The 23849-nt window shown below is 38.4% G+C and overlaps 2 protein-coding genes across 6 annotated transcripts in view; one reads left to right on the top strand and one right to left on the bottom strand.

The window, feature by feature from the left end:
- LOC127531988 (zinc finger protein OZF-like) overlaps positions 1-14552 on the bottom strand; it is a 184259-nt gene extending 169707 nt beyond the window's left edge. Inside the window, exons 1-4 of one of the 5 annotated variants that reach the window (XR_007939228.1) lie at positions 14372-14548; positions 13612-13761; positions 13055-13156; positions 10087-10251 (exon numbers count right to left, since the gene is read on the bottom strand). The gene's annotated coding sequence lies outside the window, so the exon portion shown is untranslated. The other 4 variants (XR_007939229.1, XR_007939230.1, XM_051942865.1 and 1 more) reach the window with 4 other exon arrangements.
- Positions 1498-21914, top strand: LOC127531914 (zinc finger protein 761-like). Its single transcript, XM_051942325.1, has 5 exons — positions 1498-1790; positions 2665-4145; positions 9963-9969; positions 18076-18303; positions 19174-21914. The coding sequence occupies exons 1-5, from the start codon at positions 1586-1588 to the stop codon at positions 20574-20576; spliced, it is 3324 nt and encodes a 1107-aa protein (XP_051798285.1). The 5' UTR covers positions 1498-1585; the 3' UTR covers positions 20577-21914.
- The last annotated feature ends 1935 nt before the right edge of the window (positions 21915-23849 follow it).

Here is a 23849-nt window from a genome sequence, read left to right as displayed (position 1 = left end):
TAATAAACAGCAGAGGACTGATGGGTCTCCTTGGTGTTTGCTCCTGTTAACATCTCATCTTCTAGTAGTTCCACATTGAAGGAATTCTGCTGGACAACATTGAGAGCATATGAATGAATTTTCAATCCAAAATAATGCAGTGAATGTCAAAGAAAGTGGTGTTGAAGCTTGTCAGAAGCTTTCAATGAATGTAGAAAGAGTGTAAAAGCAGCATCCTCTACCAAATGAGCACAATCCATCAATCATCATCAAAGTGTCCAAATTCCAGAGAAGACATGAACTGCAGATTGTAAATGAGTCAAAGTATCAATTTAAAATCATTTCTAGACCATGATCACAAAGTCAAATACTAGATTGTTCTTTTGTCCTTTTGTGGCTAATTTTTGTTATATTTTGTCACGTTTTTGTTATTTTTTGTATGACTTGTCGTTCATCTCATGTTTTGTTTCTCGTTTTTGTCGTGCTGTGTTTCCTTTTTGTCTCTTTTGTGTTTTTTGGCTTATTTCTGTCGTTTTGTATTTTGCTTTATTCGTTGTTTTGCATGCTGTTTTGTGTATTTTTGTCTCGTTTTTGTCATTTATCCATTCTTTGTTGCTTTGTAACTTGTTTGTCTATTTTTTTTATTTCGTGTCGTTTGTCTCTATTTTTTATCGTTTTGTGTCTCATTTTCACAATATTTTGTCTGGTTTTTGTCTCATTTTTTGTCTTTTTTAACCTGACTTTTGTGGTTTTGATCCTGTAGTAAAAAGCGGTCCGGCCCACTTGAGATCAAACTGGGCTAAATGTGGAACCTGAACTAAAATGAGTGTGACTCCCTGATTGAAAGCTTCTTTGAATGCTTCAAACAGTCATTCTCTAATATCAGCCCAGAAAAACGGATCAAAGTTGGTTGTAAGTCCATCTGGAGCCGCTGATTTCCCCAAAGACATTTTCATTCCAGCTCTATCAGTCTCTCTAAACACGTGAATTTAAAGTCAGTCTGAGGAAGAAATGCTTTGACTTTTTAAGAAATAAAAGAAGAGTGGGACTGATTTTGCTCTTCAAGGTAAAATGGGAAAAATAAGAAGAGTGATGTAAGAAGAGACTCAATCGTTCTAACCTGGCTAAGACTCAGACACTACAGTCTGAAAAGTGGACTGGCTTTGATTGGGAAGCACAGAGATAGGAACTGTGAGTGAGGTGAAGTAGAAACTGTGAGAAATGTTCTTCTAAAGTGTAAGCTCTACTCATGTCAACAGAAGAAATATTAGAGACGAGGAGCAGCTGGATGAACTGTTTGTAATCTTTGTTTTCTACTTAACATGGAGGAGTGGACAAATATGAAGAAACTTCTGAACTTTCCCATGACGACAGGACTGCATAAGAAAATATGGAGGATTCTCTAAGGACTATGAGTAACATCCAGTAGGTGGCAGCAATACGCCAGTGATGCGTCTAGTCTGCCTAATTCAATGAGGAAGAAGAAAGTAACTCAGTGTTTCTGCCGGAACTTCAGTGTGACACCCGGCGGATGTAAACAAAGAAGCATGAGCAGAGTTAGCTTCACTGCTGTGTGGACTGAGCTGTAAAACGGCTGTATTATAGTATGAATGAGAAATATCAGAGCAATAAAGTCACGATGTGTTCAGTTGAGTATCTGAGAGAGTTGATCAGCGACAGACTAGCTGCTGCTGCTGGAGAAATATTCTCAGAGTTTGAAAAAACCATCGTCCAGTACCAGGAGGAGATCGATCGTCAGCGCAGACTGCTGGATGTCATCTGGAAACCACACATCCCCTTAGAGCCCATAGGTGTGTATGTGTTTTGATGGGGAAGAATTCCACTTCTAGCATGTAGAACATCATGAAGTGTTGAGATGAACTGAGACACACTGTGAGGAAGAGAGAATGGGCTCATAATATGGAGTCTGTTAGTTGATGCTGTGTGGAGTTTTAAAAACGTGGTCGTTGTGTTGATTGACCCTGGAAGCAAGAACCAAAGTTTCCTGTTCAGAGGTGCTGGAAGTGTTTATCTGAACTACTCCACACTGACAGCAACTGCACTGTGTTATCAAACAGTTTAATAATAAAACTCTGACAGAGGACTCAGTCATTCCATCATTTCAGTCCAGAGACATAATTCCATGTATAGAGATCATTCATGATCTAAAGAAAGCGCACGTACAGAGTTAGAGAGTATAGAAGTAATGTGTTCAACTGCATTCCGCTATTAACATGTTGGGTTTCACTGATGAGTCAAATCAACAGTACAGTAACCAGCAGTAAAATAAGAATAACATTAAAATCCAAATGTCCTGACAGGTTTGAAGAATGAAGAGGACAGCAGCTTTATTCAGACAGATTTTAATGGATCCCCATCAAACCTGTCTGTGTGGTGTGTAGAAAAGTACCCAGTGGTGTTTACCATTAGAACTTTGTGATCCTGTATCCACTGTGGAACAACGTGTTCATAGAAATGTTCAGTCATTTGGAGATGCTTGTATCATTCCTGCTGCTGTTTCATGGCTCAAAGACTTCTATTATAAACCATCATATTCTTTTTGCGTCAAACATTCGACTCTTGAGCTGATTTTTGTTGGAGACAGCCAGTCCTGGACAAAGTGACAGATGTGTGTTCTCTCATCATCACAGTAGTCACCATTGTCTTTTGTCTCTTTCCCTCCAGAGCTCCCACAGTCTTATGTCTGTGAGAATGAGAAGACTGTTGTTGACCATCAGCCCCATGACCAGGAGAGAAACTCCGTGGTGGACCATGAGGACCCAGAGCCTCTACGGATTAAAGATCAGCAGGAGGAACTCTGCACCAGTCAGGACCAATCAAACCCAGAGATTTCTCAAATTAAAATGGAACAGGAAGAATTGTGCACCAGTCTGGACCAATTAGACCCAGGGTTACCACAAATTAAAGTGGAACAGGATGAACTCTGCTCCAGTCAGGAGGAAGAGTTAATTGGATTGAAACAGGAGACTGATACCTTTGAGGTGACTCCTGCTGATGAGGAAAGTGACCACAGTGAACCAAAACCAAACAGTGATCAGCTCCTGTTTCACATCTCTTGTGTAGCTGAGAGCCCAGATCAGGAAGGAAGCAAGAATGTAGACTCAGGATCAACTAGATGTATCGAACTGAAACCAAGACATCAGAGTAACAACAGTCACAGTAATGATGTAGACAATGCTCCAACATCAGCGAGACAGTGTGATAATGACAAGGCAATAAAATCTGTAACTTGCAAAGTCTGTGGAAAAGCTTTTAGTCGTAAATCAGATTTAATCAAACATCACAGAACCCACACAGGTGAGAAGCCATATTCTTGTGAAACCTGTGGGAAAAGCTTCAGTCAACAGACCCATTTGACTGCCCACATGAGATGTCACACAGGTGAGAAGCCATATTCTTGTGGAACCTGTGGACAAAGCTTCAGTCAACGGACCTCTTTGACTGACCACATGAGACTTCACACAGGTGAGAAGCCATATTCTTGTGGAACCTGTGAAAAAAGCTTTAGTCGACGGACCTCTTTGACTGAACACATGATACATCACACAGGTGAGAAGCCATATGCTTGTGGAACCTGTGAAAAAAGCTTTAGTCGACGGACCTCTTTGACTGAACACATGAGATGTCACACTGGTGAGAAGCCGTATGTTTGTGGAACCTGTGAAAAAAGCTTTAGTCGACGGACCCATTTGACTGAACACATGAGACGTCACACAGGTGAGAAGCCATATGTTTGTCACATTTGTGGAAAAAGATTTTCTGGTTCATCAGCACATAATAGGCACATGGCAGTTCACAAAATGGTAAAGCCATATTCTTGTGGAACCTGTGGAAAAAGCTTCAGTCAACGGCGCTCTTTGACTGACCACATGAGACGTCACACAGGTGAGAAACCATATGTTTGTAACATTTGTGGAATAAGATTTTCTGGTTCAACAGCACATAATAGGCACATGGCAGTTCACAAAATGGGAAAGCCATATTCTTGTGGAACCTGTGGTAAAAGCTTTAGTCATCAGACCTATTTGACTGTCCACATGAGATGTCACACAGGTGAGAAGCCATATTCTTGTGGAACCTGTGGAAAAAGTTTCAACTGTAGTTATCGATTAAAAGCCCACATGAGAATCCACACAGCTGAGAAGTCGTGATCCTGAAACATCTGTGGAAAACATAATGTCAGAACTAAGGTTGAAACAACATGTAAGAATTGGTACAGGTTAAAAGTAGATGTTTTCGATTTAAAGCACCTTTAGTCTGTGCTTCAACAACAATTGTGAGGAAGTATGTAAGCGATCCTTGATGATTAGACCAGATGGAGTCTGGACTGTGGTGGTGGTGGAGCAGCAGGCAGAAGAACCAAACTGAGTGTCTGGATGGATATGGTATTGGTACAGACTGCTACATTTCTGCTATCATGACATCCTTCATCAGCAGAGCAGTGATTGGAGATAATGTGAAGCTGTTTGGAACATTTTCACTTTCTGCTGAGAGAACATGGCTGTTCAGGTGTGAACATACTACTGGAATCCACTCAGCTTGAGCTCTGCTGTCTTTCAAGTAAAAGGAGGCAACGAGATACAGAGACATTGTGACAGTAGAACACAACAGAGTGTGTCACTGCAGCAATGGAGATCTGGACGTGAAATAAAGTTGTAATAAAACGTCTACAGCTCCATGACTGCTTCATGAAATGTTTTGAATGTTTTCAAACAGATGAACATTTACAAGTTGTTTCATAATTAATGTAACATTGAAGAGCCCCAGCAAGAATATCTCTGAGTCAGATATCAAAGACATAACCAACATTATTATGTTTTCAAGCAACAGACACGTGGTTTTACTAGTAGTAGCTGATACACTCCTGCAAATGTCAAAACCAGAAATGTTAAAAACAGGTGAAGCTGTGCTGCAGTTTCTGCTGCTTAGATAAAGGTCTTATGCTATTTACTTCTTCTATTGTCACCACATAGGTCATCTGTGTGATTTGTTAGTAGGATCTCATTGTGTCGTCATACAGCACATTGAACCCTTGTATTGTCTTAATGTCCTGAACACTCCTCCTGTCCTCGGGGTCAAAAATGACCTGCCTCCACTGAGTCACTAAAATAGAGCAGCTTAATGAAATTTTTAACCAAAAATCTATTTTACATGAAGAAACAACCTGTCATGCATCACACACTTTGTGAATGCCTGTTTTTGCTTCCTCAGAGAGTAGAAAGACTGTATTTAATCAGTGAACACCATTCGTTTTTATACCATTGTTCATGCTGTAACTGTTTTCTTTCTTTAAGTCGAGGTTTATTATCACTATTATTGCTGCTACAGGTATTGCATAGGTGTAAACATTTCTTGTTTTGCGAGAGATAGTACTTCTATAGCCTAAGAAAGTACCAGAAATGTGCAGAAATGAACTTGAAATGCATTTTTGAAGGGAAACAACAGTGTACTGTATATTGTACAATGTACTGTACAATAAAACTACAAAACTCAACTACCAGATACTAGTACTCTCTCATTTTTTGAGTCATTACTCCCACCCGAAAGATGCATAACCTATATCAATCATAAGAACAGAAAAAATAACAGATTCACGCAAAATATTACGAACATATTAAGCTCTAATTAACACATGGAGGACAGAATGCAACTGTATTTGTCACACGTGCAGCACACAGTATTTATTTTACAGTCCTTCTTGTTACTCCTGGATGACTGAAAAAAAAATCTGATCTCTGACCTGCTGGGAACTGAAACCTGAAAACTGTCCTCATAGCTTCAGCAATATCAGATTAGTCCATATTAAGTTGAAAATCTGCAAATATGGCAATCTCAACAGTCCAGAAGTAGCCAGGGTGTAGAATCTTGACCCCACTATGTATTATGCTAGTTATTTAATGTTTTGTAACCTCGGTCACTTTTCCATGGGGGTCAATTTTCTATCTGACACCGGGTAAAAAATGACCTGAAGACAGTCTTTGTACCCTGGTGGTGTACAGCTTTGATGAAAATATAAACAAAAACAATGTTTCACTTTTTCTAACATTGGGGTCACTTGAGGAAAAGTGATCAAATTTCAAGTTGAAAAAGGTCATTTAGGGGCCGTTCTATGCTATTAAACATGGTGGCCTGGTTCATTTTGACCCGAAGACAGCACTAAGGTTCAAACAACAGCAAATCAGTAAAAGTATTTTCCAGTTGAGTATGCTAAGAATTTACCTCAAGTTTAAATAATGAGTCCACAGTATTATTAGTTATTTAAAGAAATGCATGACCAGAATTAGCAACAAAAATGACTAAAATGAGACACAAAATGAACATCTCATTTGGATCATTTTGTACATTTCAGTCTGTTTTTAGGAAAAAAAGTGTCATAAATCAGACTGTAAATGATCTATGAACAAAGCTCTCTGTAAAAACCCTCAGAATGTTGAATAGAGTAAATGTGGACAGTTTCATGACTGTAAGAGAAGATTTCTAGATCATTTTGTGTCTCATTTGTGTCATTATGTGTTTTGTTTTGGTCAGTTTACGTCTTTCTGTCTGGTTTTAAACATTTTGCATGTTTTCATGTTATTTTTTTTCTCCCATTTTGGTCATTTTGTGCCTTAATTTTGACCATTTTGTGGTTCATTTTGGTCATTTTGTGTGTTTTTAAGTTTATTTCTGTTTAAAATTGTTCATCTTGTCAGTTCTTTTGATCAGTTCACGTCTATTTCATCATTCTGTGACTCACTGGCCATTTCTGTTTCAGTTTTCATCTCATTTTAACTCTGAATTGCTCATTTTATCTCTCATTTTAGTCATTTTGCATCACTTTAAGGTTGTTTTTTTCATTTTCTTCATTTTGTGTCTCATTTTCATCATTTTTGCTTAATTTTAGTCCCATTTTGGACACTTTTATCTTTTTGTTTCACATTTGATGTCCCTTTTCTAATTTTATGGCTCATTGTGGTATTTTTCTATCTTGGTGGATGTTTTATGTTCCATTTTCGTCATTTTGTGTCCCATTTGAACCCTCCCATAACATTGTTGGACCGTTCAGTAGACTCTGTTTGGGTCTTTTTCTCACCACTGAAACATTTTGTCCATTTTTGTCTCATTTTGGTCATTTTATAGATTAGATTAGATTCAACTTTACTGTCATTGCACAGAGAACAAGTACTAAGACAGTAAATGCATTTTTAAAAGTCCATTGTGATGTCAGAGAGAAGAACTAACAACTGTTACCACATTCCATATTCTGAAGAAAAACATGGAAACACTTGAGAAAGTCAGTTTAACACACAAACCTTGGAGATATTGGAGAGTTGTGGTGAAGATTTCAAGTGTGAAACTTGTGAAGACATTGTGAGCAAAGACTGTGACAGAAAAATGAAGCCTCCTCAGCCAGATAGGAAACATTCAGGTAAGACAGAAGTCCAGACAACGAGCTGCAACTCAGCTCCAGATATCAAACTACACACTGACATGTTAGACTGAAGTTTTCACAACACTGACAAGCTAACATTTGCTCATTTTGTGGCTTATTTTGGTCAGTTTGCATCCTTAGGGATGTTAGTGGATAAAATGTTGTCATTTTTCATCTCTTTTTGTTGTTTTTTGTTCCATTTTGGTGACTTCAAGGCTGTTTTTGTTGAATTTGCTCATTTTGTGTCTCATTGAGGCTCATTTTCATCATTTTGTGTCTAACCTTGGTCACTTTTTGTCTTTAGGATTGTTTTTACTCGCCATTTTTCGTGCTTTCAAAGTTTTTTGTTCCATTGTGAACATTTTGTGTCTCATTTAGATCATTTTTTTGTGTCATTTTGGACATTTTGCATCTGTTTAAGGTTTTTCTGTTTCATTTTATGTCTCATTTTGTGCATTTCAGTCTGTTTTTAGGGGAAAAAAGTGTCATAAATCAGACTGTAAATGATATATGAACAAACCTCTCTGTAAATATATATGTCTAACCATTGTGATAGGGATAAATAGAAGTTCCAATCTGTTGATTTTAATTGCAGGATAATGCTTTATTAAAATATATCTCAACAGGGAAATAGCAATAGCCATTAAAGCATCAGACAATTAATTAATAGTTAGTTAATATTTCAGTGGCTCGTCATGATTCCTAACTGCTACTATGCTTTCATAGAAGAAGAGTAATAATCACCCACATTATGTAATTTGGAGGGGGAGAGCAGACGGTGTGGCCACATCCGGCTGATCACTTAAAGAACGATGAGCCTCTGAGCCTCCAGGGGGAAGCAGAGAGAGTTCAGTCCAGATTTAGATATGCTTGTGTCCTTTTTTGTTGTTTGGGCCAATAAAAACTTTGTTAAAATCCACTCTGGTGTCATTCCTAATAAACAGATGATATAATGTGTGTTTGTAATGAAGAACTCAGAGTCAGGATTTTTAGTTCTCATTTCATCACTAGAACAGGACTTAAAGACTCAAATCAGGATCAAGTGTGGCTGCACAAAAAGCTGATTTTCACTTCACAATAATGTGTGACAGTCTGTCAGCAGTTTGGAGATTCACTGCTTCCTCTCTCATTTCACACTTTGTGCAGCTCAAATGCTTTTAGTTCAAGTGAGCGTCAGAGGAACACCACATCCTGATTTTCACTCTCAACATTTGACTGGAAAAAGACACAAACACCACATTTGGCTCCTGGAATAATCACAACTTCCATCTTTGAAGAGGAACAAGTTTACAAGGAATCATTTAGAAGGATTTGACAAAGAAACACATTTAATCCATGAATGTGAAAACATGTTTGTGAGGGACAGAGTCATGGAGAGACTCAACTATCTGTTCAACACTGTTTCTGTACCAGGAGGAGACTCTGGAGACTCAACTCAGCACAGAGACACTGAGGAACCAACCCAGCAGAGCCCAAATCCAGGATAGAGAGGTTGAGTGAATGTGGTGTTGAAGGTGTGGAGGTGGATCAGAGAGTCAGAGGAGACTCTGTAGAAGGACAGAGTTCCAGCAGGAACGTCCACATAAACTGAAACTCTGTGAGAGACTGAGGAGGAACTGATGGATGTTTTACTGTTATTGTGCCAGACAGAGTAAGCATCACTATGAGCAACCCTGTCTCCACAAATTACGTTCTCAGACAACTAAAATGCATTTTCAATCACGTTGCAACAGAAACGTAATTGGTCCAGCGTTACGTTGATCTGTAACGTATTCAAAATGCGTTTGTTGCTTGTTAAATGGATGTTGCAGTCACATGTTTGTGGATACAGCATGGTGGTGTCATGTCTTCTGTCAAGTACCACAAGAAAAGACGGGAAAATAAATCCTCCCTTCGCAATTTCATCGGGACGAAGTCCTCAGTGTCTTTTAATAATAATTCTCCTGCGCGGTCTTTTATTCTGACAGTGACATGGATCTGTTTCCTTCCCTGGGGTGGTTCTGCTAGTGTTTTTTACTTGACTAAATATACTGAATAATAAGTTTGACATGAAAGGAGAAAACTGGAATGAGTTTTGATCCAGTCTCCCTCGTAGTTTTCCCCTAGCTGTCATGTCATTCATACTTTAACACTGCCATGGGCCAGATCGGCCTTTTGGAATAGCCTCGTGGAGACTTCATTCCAGCTACACGGCAGCGGTTTGGATTTCTGATTTACTTTGTATGTTGCTTACCGGAACGCTTTCATTTAGGACCGGAAGTGCGCGCTTCACTCCGCTTTCGTCGTTCTGTAACCAATCAGAGCGTGGCTAAATATTAAAGCTGTGCCGCAGCGACCAGACAGAACAGCGACACCTAGTGTGTCTGCATTGAAATTACATGTTCCTTCTTGAAAACCAGGGCAGAAAGGTTCACTGTGCCACATTTATTCAACCTTTTCAAAACCCTTTTTGTAATACGTTTTAGATGCAGTTTGCAGATGTTTCTGAAGACGTGTAGTGAATTCTCCTTGTCAATACATTGAATATATACTCCAAACATCACATAAACAGTCTTCTGGTACAGAAACCTTCATCATTCTGAAGGAATTATTTGGTAAATGTTAAACTTTATACTTTATCAGCAGCAAAACTTTCTTTCAACACAAAATCAGTAACAAAGAAAATAAAAACAGGATTTTGAACAGTGTGCTTTATTGCAAAATAAGAAAATTCATAAACAGCAGGTTTCAGGCGTGGTCGTCATTGTGAACGAGGTCCTCCTTTTCCTCTTCCTCCTCTTCTTCCTCTTCCTCCTGCTCATCATCTTCTTCCTCCTCCAGTGTGATCCATCAAGACTTTCCTGCATATAAATCATTAAATATTATCATGGTTTGTATCCATGTTTTCAGTCCTTTTATGTGCTGGCAGCAACAGAATGTTTGACAATAGGCAAATCTGTATAGTAGAATTTCCAACAATAATAAGGAATGTCGAGGTAAATATTACGGGAACTGCATTAATGCAATAAATAAAAATGATCTTTCATCTTGTGTACAGTCAAACATTGGATACACACACACACATTTAAATTGGCTGGAAGAAGCGTCTCCTATTAACCGAAGCATTTATTGACGATTCTCCACAAGCAAAACAGATTCTCAGCTGAGGATCTTTATCTGATGTTGTACGTGCAAACCTGATGAGCTTTATGTCACTAAAGCCACTGAACAAAACCGTGAAGATACAGTTTCTCATACTGTTTGCATTGTGTTGTCATAGAAACCCAACGTGTATTTAGTTGGTGATGCAGAAATCACATAAATATATTTTTTTATGTTTGGTCCTGATTTGGTGTCAAAAATCTACTGGTATATATTACCAAGAATATTTAATCAATGACATTAATTTCACCTTGATTTGACCGATAACTAAAGCTCAGAAATGTTCATCATGTCTTCTTGTTATTATAGTAGTTTAAAGCTCTTTTATTCAGACATAAAATGAACAGACAGATCTTGATTACCTTGACAGTTTGGGTGAAAACGTTCAAGATCTGTCTCTTCATTTTATGTGTGAACAAAAGAACTCAAAGCGACTGAACTACAGTGACTTCCTGCATTATCAGACCACCCCTGACCAAAGTGCACTTCTTCAATATAACGTCTCAATACATGAAGTTGAAAGTTTAACAGCTGTAATGTGCAGCAGCCAGTTCAAAAAGGCGTCTACATTGATCGGTAAAATAAATTCTTCACGCACGTTTAACAGCTTTCTACCAGCATTCCTGTCTTGCATCATCTGCAGTAGCTGCTTTCCACCATCATCATTTTTCATATTCCTTGTAGCTATCAACTATAACAACCAGTTGACTGAAGCAGCTGATACATGAGACGTCCATTTGGTGTTAACACCCCCCCTTTTTGTGACTCTCACAGGATCTGAAGTAGAAAGTCTGAGTTAACAAAGAAACCTGACAACCACCATTAACTCTGACTGAGGCTTTAGTTTTTGTCGAGCCGGTGTACACAAAGTAAGCCTGCTTATACTGAACTTGCTTCATAGCAGCCCTCAGAGGAACAAAGTTAGATTTTTGGTGCCACGAAAATGTGAGCCACATTTCTAGATATTAGCCATTAAATATTGTCAGCACAAACTGTAGAGTGACTGGGTTTTTCCTATAACTAATCCTCTGTCACAGAATCCTGTAACATGAAAAAAGCAACAAAACAGTAAAACAGTTAAAGGAATAGCAGCGATTAAAGGAAATGTTTTACAAATGTAAAAAAACACAGTAAAACAATTACAAGCAAAATAAAAGCCATTTAAAGAAAAATCAAACAAAACATAAGATAGACAGGGACATCGGCAGCAATCTTGGTCATTTAGTCAGACGTTTAAAAAATGTTCAATAAACGGCCACCGATGTAATCAGGTAGAGGACTTTTCTTTGGTCTGCACTGTTTGAAACACCAGATTACATTGCCCACATCAAGAAAGGGATTCTGTGGAGAGGCTGACATGAGACAGTTTTTAGTCTCAGCATGTTTAGCTCTAAAATCATGGGAGTCAAACCTGACATAAAAACTGTTTAGACTTTGAGTCAGCTCAAAATCAGAATTATAACCACTGAGCTGAACTCTCTCATTGACACATTAATTAGTCCCAGTGATCAGATTCATGCCGTCCCAGACTGAACTGAGGTTGTTCATTTGGAGCTGAGACTCAAGTTTGTCTTTGTATTGTCTTTTGTGATGAACACATTTCCCTCCAAAACAATCCTAACCTTAACCAATCTCCATCTTGAGCAGTAGGATGGCTTGACATTCCCATGGTGTTGATCTGTGCATGTAATTGTTTGGACAGATAAACGTCAAACCACAGCAATCTGGAAATTGCACCCAAGGATGAACCACACCTGTGGAGGCCCACAAATGTCTTCCTGATGTCTTGGCTGATTTCTTTAGATTTTCTAATGTCATCACACAAGGAAGCAGTGTGTTTGAGGTGTGCCTGAAAATACATCTTAATCTATCAAAAGCCTTCAAAGCCAGGACATCATTATCTTGAAGGAATAGCAATCTTAGTGGATGCAAACTTCTGATTGTGAAGAACGTAATAAAAATACTCGAAAAAAATCTCTTTCATTATTCTGGCATTTAAAGACAATTTTGGTCATCTTAACCGACATCAAACAGGAGAAGCATTGCCAGATTTAATATCAGATCGTGTAAATTAAAAAAGGGTTATGTGTCGTTTATACAGTGTAAGTAAACTTCTGGGTTCAACTGTCTGAATTTCTTGAGAAGGAAAAGGCTGGTAAACTCACAATGCTCAAAAGTATTATTCTCTACCAAAGAAAATGCTGCTCTTTACCTTCATGAACAACTTGCTTGAAAAACAAGACTTTTCTTCCGTTACTTATCTTCATCACCATGTAAGACATTTTCAGAAAGTATGATCAGCAGCTAGTTCAGCCTCAAACAAAAAACAAGCAGCTTCCTAGCAGTCCACCATTATATCCTCAGTACAGCTGCTTCTGCAGAGCTACATCTCTCCAGCCAACGTCACCTGGCTTTGGTCGGCCCATCTAACCAACTGGAGCAACTTTAGACATTTTAAAGAACAAATGAATAATAATAATGTTACAGTGGTATGTTTCTCACTTTTTGTGAAGAATCCATGTTTCCTCCGTTGTTGAGCTCAGACTAAATGGCTGCCAACATTCCTCTGCTCCTCCGTCAGACTCTCCTCCTCCTGCCAATCACCTGTCACATCAAACACATTTTCATTAGGATACCACTCTATACACAAGTGTCAGAGTGTCCCATATGTTCATCAGCCAACACAGAGGACACATTTCAACTCAATAGTTCACTTTTAGCTCTTTTCAGTTTCACCTAAAACTGATACAAATGAACTTAAACTGTTAAAAATAAGGAACATAGACAGAAAACAGACATGGAAAAAGAGAATAAAGAGAACATAAAGATGCTACTGCAGGTGATTCAAGACAGGACTGCTGGTAGAAAACTGTTCATGCTGTAAGTTAGTGAATGTATTTTACAGCTCAGTGTTCTGTTTAAAGGCAGCTCTCACTCTCTGTTCTTTGCTCTCTCCCATAGTGTCAAGTGTCCTCCCACTTTCAATGACAGGTGATTCTCATTGATGATTTTTCTCAGTTTGTGCAGTTTCCCCACTTGAAAAAGGATGTTTCATCTACCCAGGGTTTGAGCAGGACTCCACTCATCAATCACACAGTTGCTTTCTTTCTTTTCCCTCTTTTATCTTGCAGTGGTCGCAAATTCATGAGATACAGAGGTGGCAACTTCCATAAGTCCATACGTTTAGTTGATAGATTAAGGTGAAAAACCTTTAAACAGAACACAAAAGGACAATGTTCGCATTACTGCATTCAGCAAATAGTAACAACCATTCCTCATGGATATTTTCACCACATTGGCAAATGCTACTCCACTCAATTTATGTTTGTCAACCTCAACACCACATAAACTGAAGCGACAAATCATGGCATGAGCAATATTCAACCCAATACTATACCACACATGAATTTATCTGCATTTTAAAGAGTTGATTTTCAATCACGGTTTAACAAATTACTCTGAGCATTTTTATCAAACATTTTTTAACCATTTTATACTTTTTACTTCATGGTTTTTAAAATTATTTAAAGTGCATAAAGTGCTTTTAAAGTGTAATCCTTTCCAGATCCAATAAATAATAAATAAAGGGCATCGTAAAACCCACCATTACAAACAGGATGAATTCACTGGTCTTAGCTGGAACCCTCTAACTATCACCAATTAGCCTGCAATCTTATTTTCAACTGAACAATTACAAAACACACGGAAATTATTGGGAAACAGACAAAGTTTACTCCGTGGCTAATGCTAACACATACTGCAGTGGCACACATCGGAAGCTTAAACAGTCTTTTAGAGTCTCCAGAATTCTGCTCTTACCGGCTGCAACCCGGATTTTGGAGATGAAGGCAATCCTGCACAGTTTGCCGCAGATCTTGATGCTTTCCCAACAGAAACTCACGGACACTTTGTTTGAACTCGGTCATTCATTCTCAGTTCCTCCTCAGTGCTGCGTGTGTCCCCATGTACGTCGCCGGTGGCAAACCTGCAGGCCGCAGATTGTTTCCGCCCCAGCTGAGTGTAGAACTTGTGCGTAAATGCTTCTCCTTTGAGTTTTCAGCTCCTTCCAGTTTGACTTGACACATAGACTGCTTTGCACTCTGTGTCACCTGTACCTTCAGAGCTCTGAATAAAAGAAAAAAGATTTATTGCAAAGAACAAAAAGGTTTTGCCTCCACAGCAGCTTTTTATGAAAATGATTGTATTTGATGATTGAATGTTCTTATTCATTGTAATACTGTGTGATGTGTGCTAAAAGAGGAACAAGAACACGAGCTATCATCAATATTCTTTCATCTTACATGTCTATTTAAAAAAATATGACATTATATAAATATGCACTACTGTTCAAAAGTTTGAGGTCACTTAGAAATGTCCTTTTTCTTGAAATCAGTTCTTTTCAATGAAGATAGCATTAAATAAATGATAAATCCAGTCTAGACCTTGTTAATGTGGTAAATGACTCTTCTAGCTGGAAACAGCTGATTTTTAATGGAATCTCCATTAGGGGTACAGAGGAACATTTCCAGCAACCATCACTCCTGTGTTCTAATGCTACATTGTGTTAGCTAATGGTGTTGAAAGGCTCATTGATGATTAGAAAACCCTTGTGCCGTTTGTTAGCACATGAATGAAAGTGTGAGCTTTCATGGAGAACATGGAATTGTCTGGATGACCCCAAACTTTTGAACGGTAGTGTACAGAAGGATATGGAAATCATAACGCAGTGTTTGAGCGGTCGTAGGTGAGCTGGTGTGCTCAGGATGAAGAGTGGAAAGGCACTTGGTCCTGATGATATACCTGTGGAGGTATGGAAGTGTCTCGGAGAGGTAGCAGTAGAGTTTGTGACTGGGTTGTTCAACAGGATCTTAGATAGTGAGAAGATGCCCGAGGAATGGAGGAGAAGTGTGCTGTGTTCCTCTGACGCTCACTTGAACTTAAAGCATTTGAGCTGCACAAAGTGTGAAATGAGAGAGGAAGCAGTGAATCTCCAAACTGCTGACAGACTTTCACACATTATTGTCCAGTGAAAATCAGCTTTTTGTGCAGCCACACTTGATCCTGATTTGAGTCTTAAAGTCCTGTTCTAGTGATGAAATGAGAACTTCCTTCATCTTGTGTGTGATGGAGAAGAATAAAGGTCTGTGGCTAAAAATCCTGACTCTGAGTTCTTCATTACAAACACACATTATATCAGCTGGTTATTATTCATCTGCTTTATTCTACTCAACATACAAATTCATCCTGAAATCCTTCCATTTCTGTCCTCAATATTCTACCAAATATGAAAGATTCCTTTGGAAGCAGATCTTCAAGGATTTTAGATTTGATTTCCAACAATCAGAATGTTAGAAGTTTCCCTGTTGATCATATTTTACTGATAGTTTCTCCCAAATGTTTCAGCTCATTTTTACTGGAATATTCTGAAGTAAAGTTTGTGTTTTCTGGTGAATGGATCAGATCTCACATTTAGTTTCAAGTCAAACCCTGAGGCTTCTGGAAAATACACACAGCTTTAAAATAATGTTGGATCATCTGCTGACTGTGTCGTTATTAAATGCTTTTCATTGTTTTAACCCTGGTGTCACTTTAAAGTTTGAAAATGTGGAAAATAATAGATATTTCCACAGTGAAACTTCTGATGTCCACATTTTAACATTTTTGGGAAGTTTTTGAACATTTTTTGGTGGAAAATGAAGAAATGTTTCTAAAGAACATTCACATAAAAATCAACCAAAGTCCAGTAAATTCTCTGGATTTTGGTTGATTTTTATGTGAATGTTCTTCAAGAAAATATCAGAAGTTTTACTGATAAATATGGAATCACTTTAGATATTTTTAGGGGTTTTTTTTGAAAGATTTTTACTAATTTTTTGAAAATATTTACAAGAATTTTCTTGCCAAATTAGGGGGATTTTTTATTTTTAAAATAATACTTTTAAGGAATTATTGGAATTTTCTTCCTGAAGGTTTTTGCACATTTTCATAAATTTGATGAATTTTTTTGCTGAATTTCTGGATTTTTTTCCTGTTTTTTGGTGCCATAAATGAAGCCAGGAGGGTTGATATCCAGAGCTAATAATAAACAGCAGAGGACTGATGGGTCTCCTTGGTGTTTGCTCCTGTTAACATCTCATCGTCTAGTAGTTCCACATTGAAGGAATTCTGCTGGACAACATTGAGAGCATATGAATGAATTTTAATCCAAAATAATGCAGTGAATGTCAAATAAAATGGTGTTGAAGCTTGTCAGAAGCTTTCAATGAATGTAGAAAGAGTGTAAAAGCAGCATCCTTCTTTTGTCCTTTTGTGTCTCATTTTTGTTATATTTTGTCACGTTTTTGTTATTTTTGGTCTTTTTTTGTCTGACTTGTCGTTCATCTCATGCTTTGTTTCTCGTTTTTGTTGTGTTGTGTTTCCTTTTGTCTCGCTTGTGTTTTTTGTCCTATTTCTGTCATTTTGTGTTTTGCTTTATTCGTTGTTTTGCATGCCGTTTTGTGTATTTTGTCTCGTTTTTGTCATTTATCCATTTTTTTGCTGCTTTGTAAGTTGTCTAATTTTTTTGCCCTTTTTGTATTTCGTGTCATTTGTCTCTATTTTTAACGTTTTGTGTCTCATTTTCACAATATTTTGTCTGGTTTTTGTCTCGTTTTTTGTCTTTTTTTAATCTGACTTTTGTGGTTTTGATCCTGTAGTAAAAACCGGTCTGGCCCACTTGAGATCAAACTGGGCTAAATGTGGAACCTGAACTAAAATGAGTGTGACTCCCTGATTGAAAGCTTCTTTGAATGCTTCAAACAGTCATTCTCTAATATCAGCCCAGAAAAACGGATCAAAGTTGGTTGTAAGTCCATCTGGAGCCGCGGATTTCCCCAAAGACATTTTCATTCCAGCTCTATCAATCTCTCCAAACACGTGAATTTAAAGTCAGTCTGAGGAAGAAATGCTTTGACTTTTTAAGAAACAAAAGAAGAGGGGGACTGATTTTGCTCTTCAAGGTAAAATGGGAAAAATAAGAATGCACTTCAGTGGTGCAAGAAGAGACTCAATTGTTCTAACCTGGCTAAGACTCAGACACTGCAGTCTGAAAAGTGGACTGGCTTTGATTGGGAAGCACAGAGATAGGAACTGTGAGTGAGGTGAACTCGAAACTGTGAGAAATGTTCTTCTGAAGTGTAAGCTCTCCTCATGCCGACAGAAGAAACATTAGAGACTAGGAGCAGTTGGAAGAACTGTTTTAATCTTTGCTTTCTACTTAACATGGAGGAGTGGACAAATATGAAGAAACTTCTGAACTTTCTCATGACCACAGGACTGCATCAGAAAATATCGAGGATTCTCTAAGGACTATGAGTAACATCCAGTAGGTGGCAGCAATACGCCAGTGATGCGTCTAGTCTGCCTAATTCAATGAGGAAGAAGAAAGTAACTCAGTGTTTCTGCCAGAACTTCACAGTGTGACACCCGGCGGATGTAAACAAAGAAGCATGAGCAGAGTTAGCTTCACAGCTGTGTGGACTGAGCTGTAAAACGGCTGTATTGCAGTATGAATGAGAAATATCAGAGCGATAAAGTAACGATGTGTTCAGTTGAGTATCTGAGAGAGTTGATCAGCGACAGACTAGCTGCTGCTGCTGGAGAAATATTCTCAGAGTTTGAAAAAACCATAGTCCAGTACCAGGAGGAGATCGATCGTCAGCGCAGACTGCTGGATGTCATCTGGAAACCACACATCCCCTTACAGCCCATAGGTGTGTATGTGTTTTGATGGTGAAGAATTCCACTTCTAGCATGTAGAACATCATGAAGTGTTCAGATGAACTGAGACACACTGTGAGGAAGAGAGAATGGGCTCATAATATGGAGTCTGTTGATGCTGTGTGGAGTTTTAAAAACGTGATCGTTGTGTTGATTGACCCTGGAAGCAAGAACCAAAGTTTCCTGTTCAGAGGTGCTGGAAGTGTTTATCTGAACTACTCCACACTGACAGCAACTGCATTGTGTTATCAAACAGTTTAATAATAAAACTCTGACAGAGGACTCAGTCATTCCATCATTTCAGTCCAGAGACATAATTCCATGTATAGAGATCATTCATGATCTAAAGAAAGCACACGTACAGAGTTAGAGAGTATAGAAGTAATGTGTTCAACTGCATTCCGCTATTAACATGTTGGGTTTCACTGATGAGTCAAATCAACAGTACAGTAACCAGCAGTAAAATAAGAATAACATTAAAATCCAAATGTCCTGACAGGTTTGAAGAATGAAGAGGACAGCAGCTTTATTCAGACAGATTTTAATGGATCCCCATCAAACCTGTCTGTGTGGTGTGTAGAAAAGTACCCAGTGGTGTTTACCATTAGAACTTTGTGATCCTGTATCCACTGTGGAACAACGTGTTCATAGAAATGTTCAGTCATTTGGAGATGCTTGTATCATTCCTGCTGCTGTTTCATGGCTCCAAGACTTCTATTATAAACCATCATATTCTTTTTGCGTCAAACATTCGACTCTTGAGCTGATTTTTGTTGGAGACAGCCAGTCCTGGACAAAGTGACAGATGTGTGTTCTCTCATCATCACAGTAGTCACCATTATCTTTTGTCTCTTTCCCTCCAGAGCTCCCACAGTCTTGTGTCTGTGAGAATGAGAAGACTGTTGTTGACCATCAGCCCCATGACCAGGAGAAAAACTTCATGGTGGACCATGAGGACCCAGAGCCTCTACGGATTAAAGATCAGCAGGAGGAACTCTGCACCAGTCAGGACCAATCAAACCCAGAGATTTCTCAAATTAAAATGGAGCAGGAAGAATTGTGCACCAGTCTGGACCAATTAGACCCAGGGTTACCACAAATTAAAGTGGAACAGGATGAACTCTGCTCCAGTCAGGAGGAAGAGTTAATTGGATTGAAACAGGAGACTGATACCTTTGAGGTGACTCCTGCTGATGTGGAAAGTGACCACAGTGAACCAAAACCAAACAGTGATCAGCTCCTGTTTCACATCTCTTGTGTAGCTGAGAGCCCAGATCAGGAAGGACGCAAGGATGTAGACTCAGGATCAACTAGATGTATCGAGCTGAAACCAAGACATCAGAGTAACAACAGTCACAGTAATGATGTAGACAATGCTCCAACATCAGCGAGACAGTGTGATAATGACAAGGCAACAAAATCTGCAACTTGTAAAGTCTGTGGAAAAGCTTTTTGTTGTAAATCAGATTTAATCAAACATCACAGAACCCACACAGGTGAGAAGCCATATTCTTGTGAAACCTGTGGAAAAAGCTTCAGTCAACGGGTCCATTTGACTGTTCACATGAGATGTCACACAGGTGAGAAGCCATATTCTTGTGGAACCTGTGGACAAAGCTTCAGTCAACGGACCTCTTTGACTGCCCACATGAGACTTCACACAGGTGAGAAGCCATATGCTTGTGGAACCTGTGAAAAAAGCTTTAGTCGACGGACCTCTTTGACTGACCACATGATACATCACACAGGTGAGAAGCCATATTCTTGTGGAACCTGTGAAAAAAGCTTTAGTCGACGGACCCATTTGACTGAACACATGAGATGTCACACAGGTGAGAAGCCATATTCTTGTGGAACCTGTGGAAAAAGCTTTAGTCGACGGACCCATTTGACTGAACACATGAGACGTCACACAGGTGAGAAGCCATATTCTTGTGAAACCTGTGGAAAAAGCTTTAGTCGACGGACCTCTTTGACGGACCACATGAGATGTCACACAGGTGAGAAACCATATGTTTGTCACATTTGTGGAAAAAGATTTTCTGGTTCATCAACACATAATAGGCACATGGCAGTTCACAAAATGGGAAAACCATATTCTTGTGGAACCTGTGGTAAAAGCTTTAGTCATCAGACCCATTTGACTGTCCACATGAGATGTCACACAGGTGAGAAACCATATTCTGGTGGAACCTGTGGAAAAAGCTTCAACTGTAGTTATCGATTAAAAGCCCCCATGAGAATCCACACAGCTGAGAAGTCGTGATCCTGAAACATCTGTGGAAAACATAATGTCAGAACTAAGGTTGAAACAACATGTAAGAATTGGTACAGGTTAAAAGTAGATGTTTTAGATTTAAAGCACCTTTAGTCTGTGCTTCAACAACAATTGTGAGGAAGTATGTAAGCAATCCTTGATGATTAGACCAGATGGAGTCTGGACTGTGGTGGAGCAGCAGGCAGAAGAACCAAACTGAATGTCTGGAAGGTTATGGTATTGGTACAGACTGCTACATTTCTGCTATCATGACATCCTTCATCAGCAGAGCAGTGATTGGAGATAATGTGAAGCTGTTTGGAACATTTTCACATCCTGCTGAGAGAACATGGCTGTTCAGGTGTGAACATACTGCTGGAATCCACTCAGCTTGAGCTCTGCTGTCTTTCAAGTAAAAGGAGGCAACAAGATACAGAGACATTATTACAGTAGGACACAACAGAGTGTGTCACTGGAGCAGAGGAGATCTGGACGTGAAATAAAGTTGCAATAAAACATGTGCAGCTCCATGACTGCTTCATGAAATGTTTTGAATGTTTTCAAACAGATGAACATTTACAAGTTGTTTCATAATTAATGTAACATTGAAGATCCCCAGCAAGAATATCTCTGAGTCAGATATCAAAGACATAACCAACATTATTATGTTTTCAAGCAACAGACACGTGGTTTTACTAGTAGTAGCTGATACACTCCTGCAAATGTCAAAACCAGAAATGTTAAAAACAGGTGAAGCTGTGCTGCAGTTTCTGCTGGTTACATAAAGGTCTTATGTTATTTATTTCTTCTATTGTCACCACATAAGTCATCTGTGTGATTTGTTAGTAGGATCTCATTGTGTCGTCATACAGCACATTGAACCCTTGTATTGTCTTAATGTCCTGAACACTCCTCCTGTCCTCGGGGTCAGAAATGACCTGCCTCCACTGAGCCTCTAAAATAGAGCAGCTTAATGGAATTTTTAACCAAAAATCTATTTTACATGAAGAAACAACCTGTCATGCATCACACACTTTGTGAATGCCTGTTTTTGCTTCCTCAGAGGGTAGAAAGACTGTATTTAATCAGTGAACACCATTCGTTTTTATACCATTGTTCATGCTGTAACTGTTTTCTTTCTTTAAGTAGAGGTTTATTATCACTATTATTGCTGCTACAGGTACTGCATAGGTGTAAACATTTCTTGTTTTGCAAGAGATAATACTTCTATAGCCTAAGAAAGTACCAGAAATGTGCAGAAGTGAACTTGAAATGCATTTTTGAAGGGAAACAACAGTGTACTGTATACTGTACAATGGAATATAAAACTACAAAACTCAACTACCAGATACTAGTACTCTCTCATTTTTTGAGTAATTTCTCCCACCCGAAAGATGCATAACCTACATCAATCATAAGAATAGAAAAAATAACAGATTCACGCAAAATATTCCGAACATATTAAGCTCTAATTAACACATGGAGGACAGACTGCAACTGTATTTGTCACTCGTGCAGCACACAGTATTTATTTTACAGTCCTTCTTGTTACTCCTGGATGACTGGAAAAAAAAAATTTGATCTCTGACTCATGACTGTAAGAGAAGATTTCTGGATAATTTTGTGTCATGTGTTTTGTTTTGGTCTGTTTTTAGACATTTTGCATCTTTTCATGTTATTTTTCTTCCATTTTGGTCATTTCATTTTGTGTGTTTTTAAGTTTATTTCTGTTTAAAATTGTTCATCTTGTTAGTTCTTTTGGTCAGTTCATGTCTTTTTCATCATTCTGTGACTCAGTGACTGTTTCTGTTTCAGCTTCATCTCATTTTTGCTCTGAAGTCATTTTCCATCACTTTAAGGTTGTTTTTGTTCAATTTTGGTCATTTTGCATCAGTTTAAGATTGTTTTTTTCATTTTCTAGATTTTGTGTCTCATTTTTGCTTAATTTCAGTCCCGTTTTCATCACTTTTGATCTTTTTGTTTCACATTTGATGTCCATTTTGTAATTGTATGGCTCATTCTGGTATTTTTCTTTCTTGGTCGGATGTTTTATGTTCCATTTTGGTCATTTTGTGTCCCATTTGAACTGTCCCATAACATTGTTGGACCGTTCAGTAGACTCTGTTTGGGTCTTTTTCTCACCACTGAAAATTTTGTCCATTTTTGTCTCATTTTGGTCATTTTATAGATTAGATTAGATTCAACTTTACTGTCATTGCACAGAGAACAAGTACTAAGACAGTAAATGCATTTTTTAAAAGACCATTGTGATGTCAGAGAGAAGAACTAACAACTGTTACCACATTCAAAAAATGGGACTAAAATTAAGCAAAAATGACACAAATGACCAAAAGCAGGCACAAAAATTCGCAACAAAATGATGAAAATGAGACACAAAATGTACAAAATGAAAAAAAGCTGAACTGGCGCAAAATGACTAAAATGAGAGATAAAATGAGCAAAACAGATGAAAAATGAGACAGAAATGGCCAGTGAGTCACAGAATGGACAAACTGACATGAAATGACTAATATGAGCAACATGAACAATTTTAAACAAAACCAACCTTACAGACACATGAAATGAATCATAAAATGACCAAAATGGTACAAAACCAATAAAAAGAGATGCAACATTACCTGAATTAGACACATAAATGACCAAAACTTGATGCAAAATAAACAAAATTACCACAAAAAAAACATGAAAAGATGCAACAAGTTTAAAAACGGACCAAAAGATGTAAACTGATCAAAATTAAACACATTCTGACACAAAATGACCAAAATTAGCCTCAAAATGACCAAACTGATCCAGAAATCTTCACTTCCATTCACCAAGCTGTCCACATTTATTCTATTCAATACTCAGGCTTCTGCAGAGAGGTTTGTTCATAGATCATTTACAGTCTGATTTAAACCCTTTTTATCTTAAAAACGTACTGAAATGCACAAAATGACCAAAATTTCCTGTAAGAACAACCCTAAAGACAAAAACTGACCAAACGTAGAGACACAACCATCAAAATGAGCCACAAACTGAACAATTTGAAACAAAAACAACCTTGAAGACAATCAGAATCACCAAAATAAACCACACAATGTCACGAAACGGAGCTGGTTGGACCCGAGCAGAGAGCCACGCTTCCTCGACCAGAGGATGATTTAGAATGCTTTATTGTATGGGGTGGATTATGGCCAGGATGGAGAAACCAGAGTGCATGAGCAGGGGGTTCCAGGCAGGAGTGAGGGTTCCAGGCAGGAGTGGGGGTCCAGGCAAGGA

This window comes from Acanthochromis polyacanthus, chromosome 22 (genome assembly GCF_021347895.1).
Source record: "Acanthochromis polyacanthus isolate Apoly-LR-REF ecotype Palm Island chromosome 22, KAUST_Apoly_ChrSc, whole genome shotgun sequence".
Lineage (NCBI taxonomy): Eukaryota > Metazoa > Chordata > Actinopteri > Pomacentridae > Acanthochromis > Acanthochromis polyacanthus.
The sequence above is the reverse complement of the archived record's forward strand: the minus strand, read 5'-3'. Positions and strand labels throughout refer to the sequence as shown.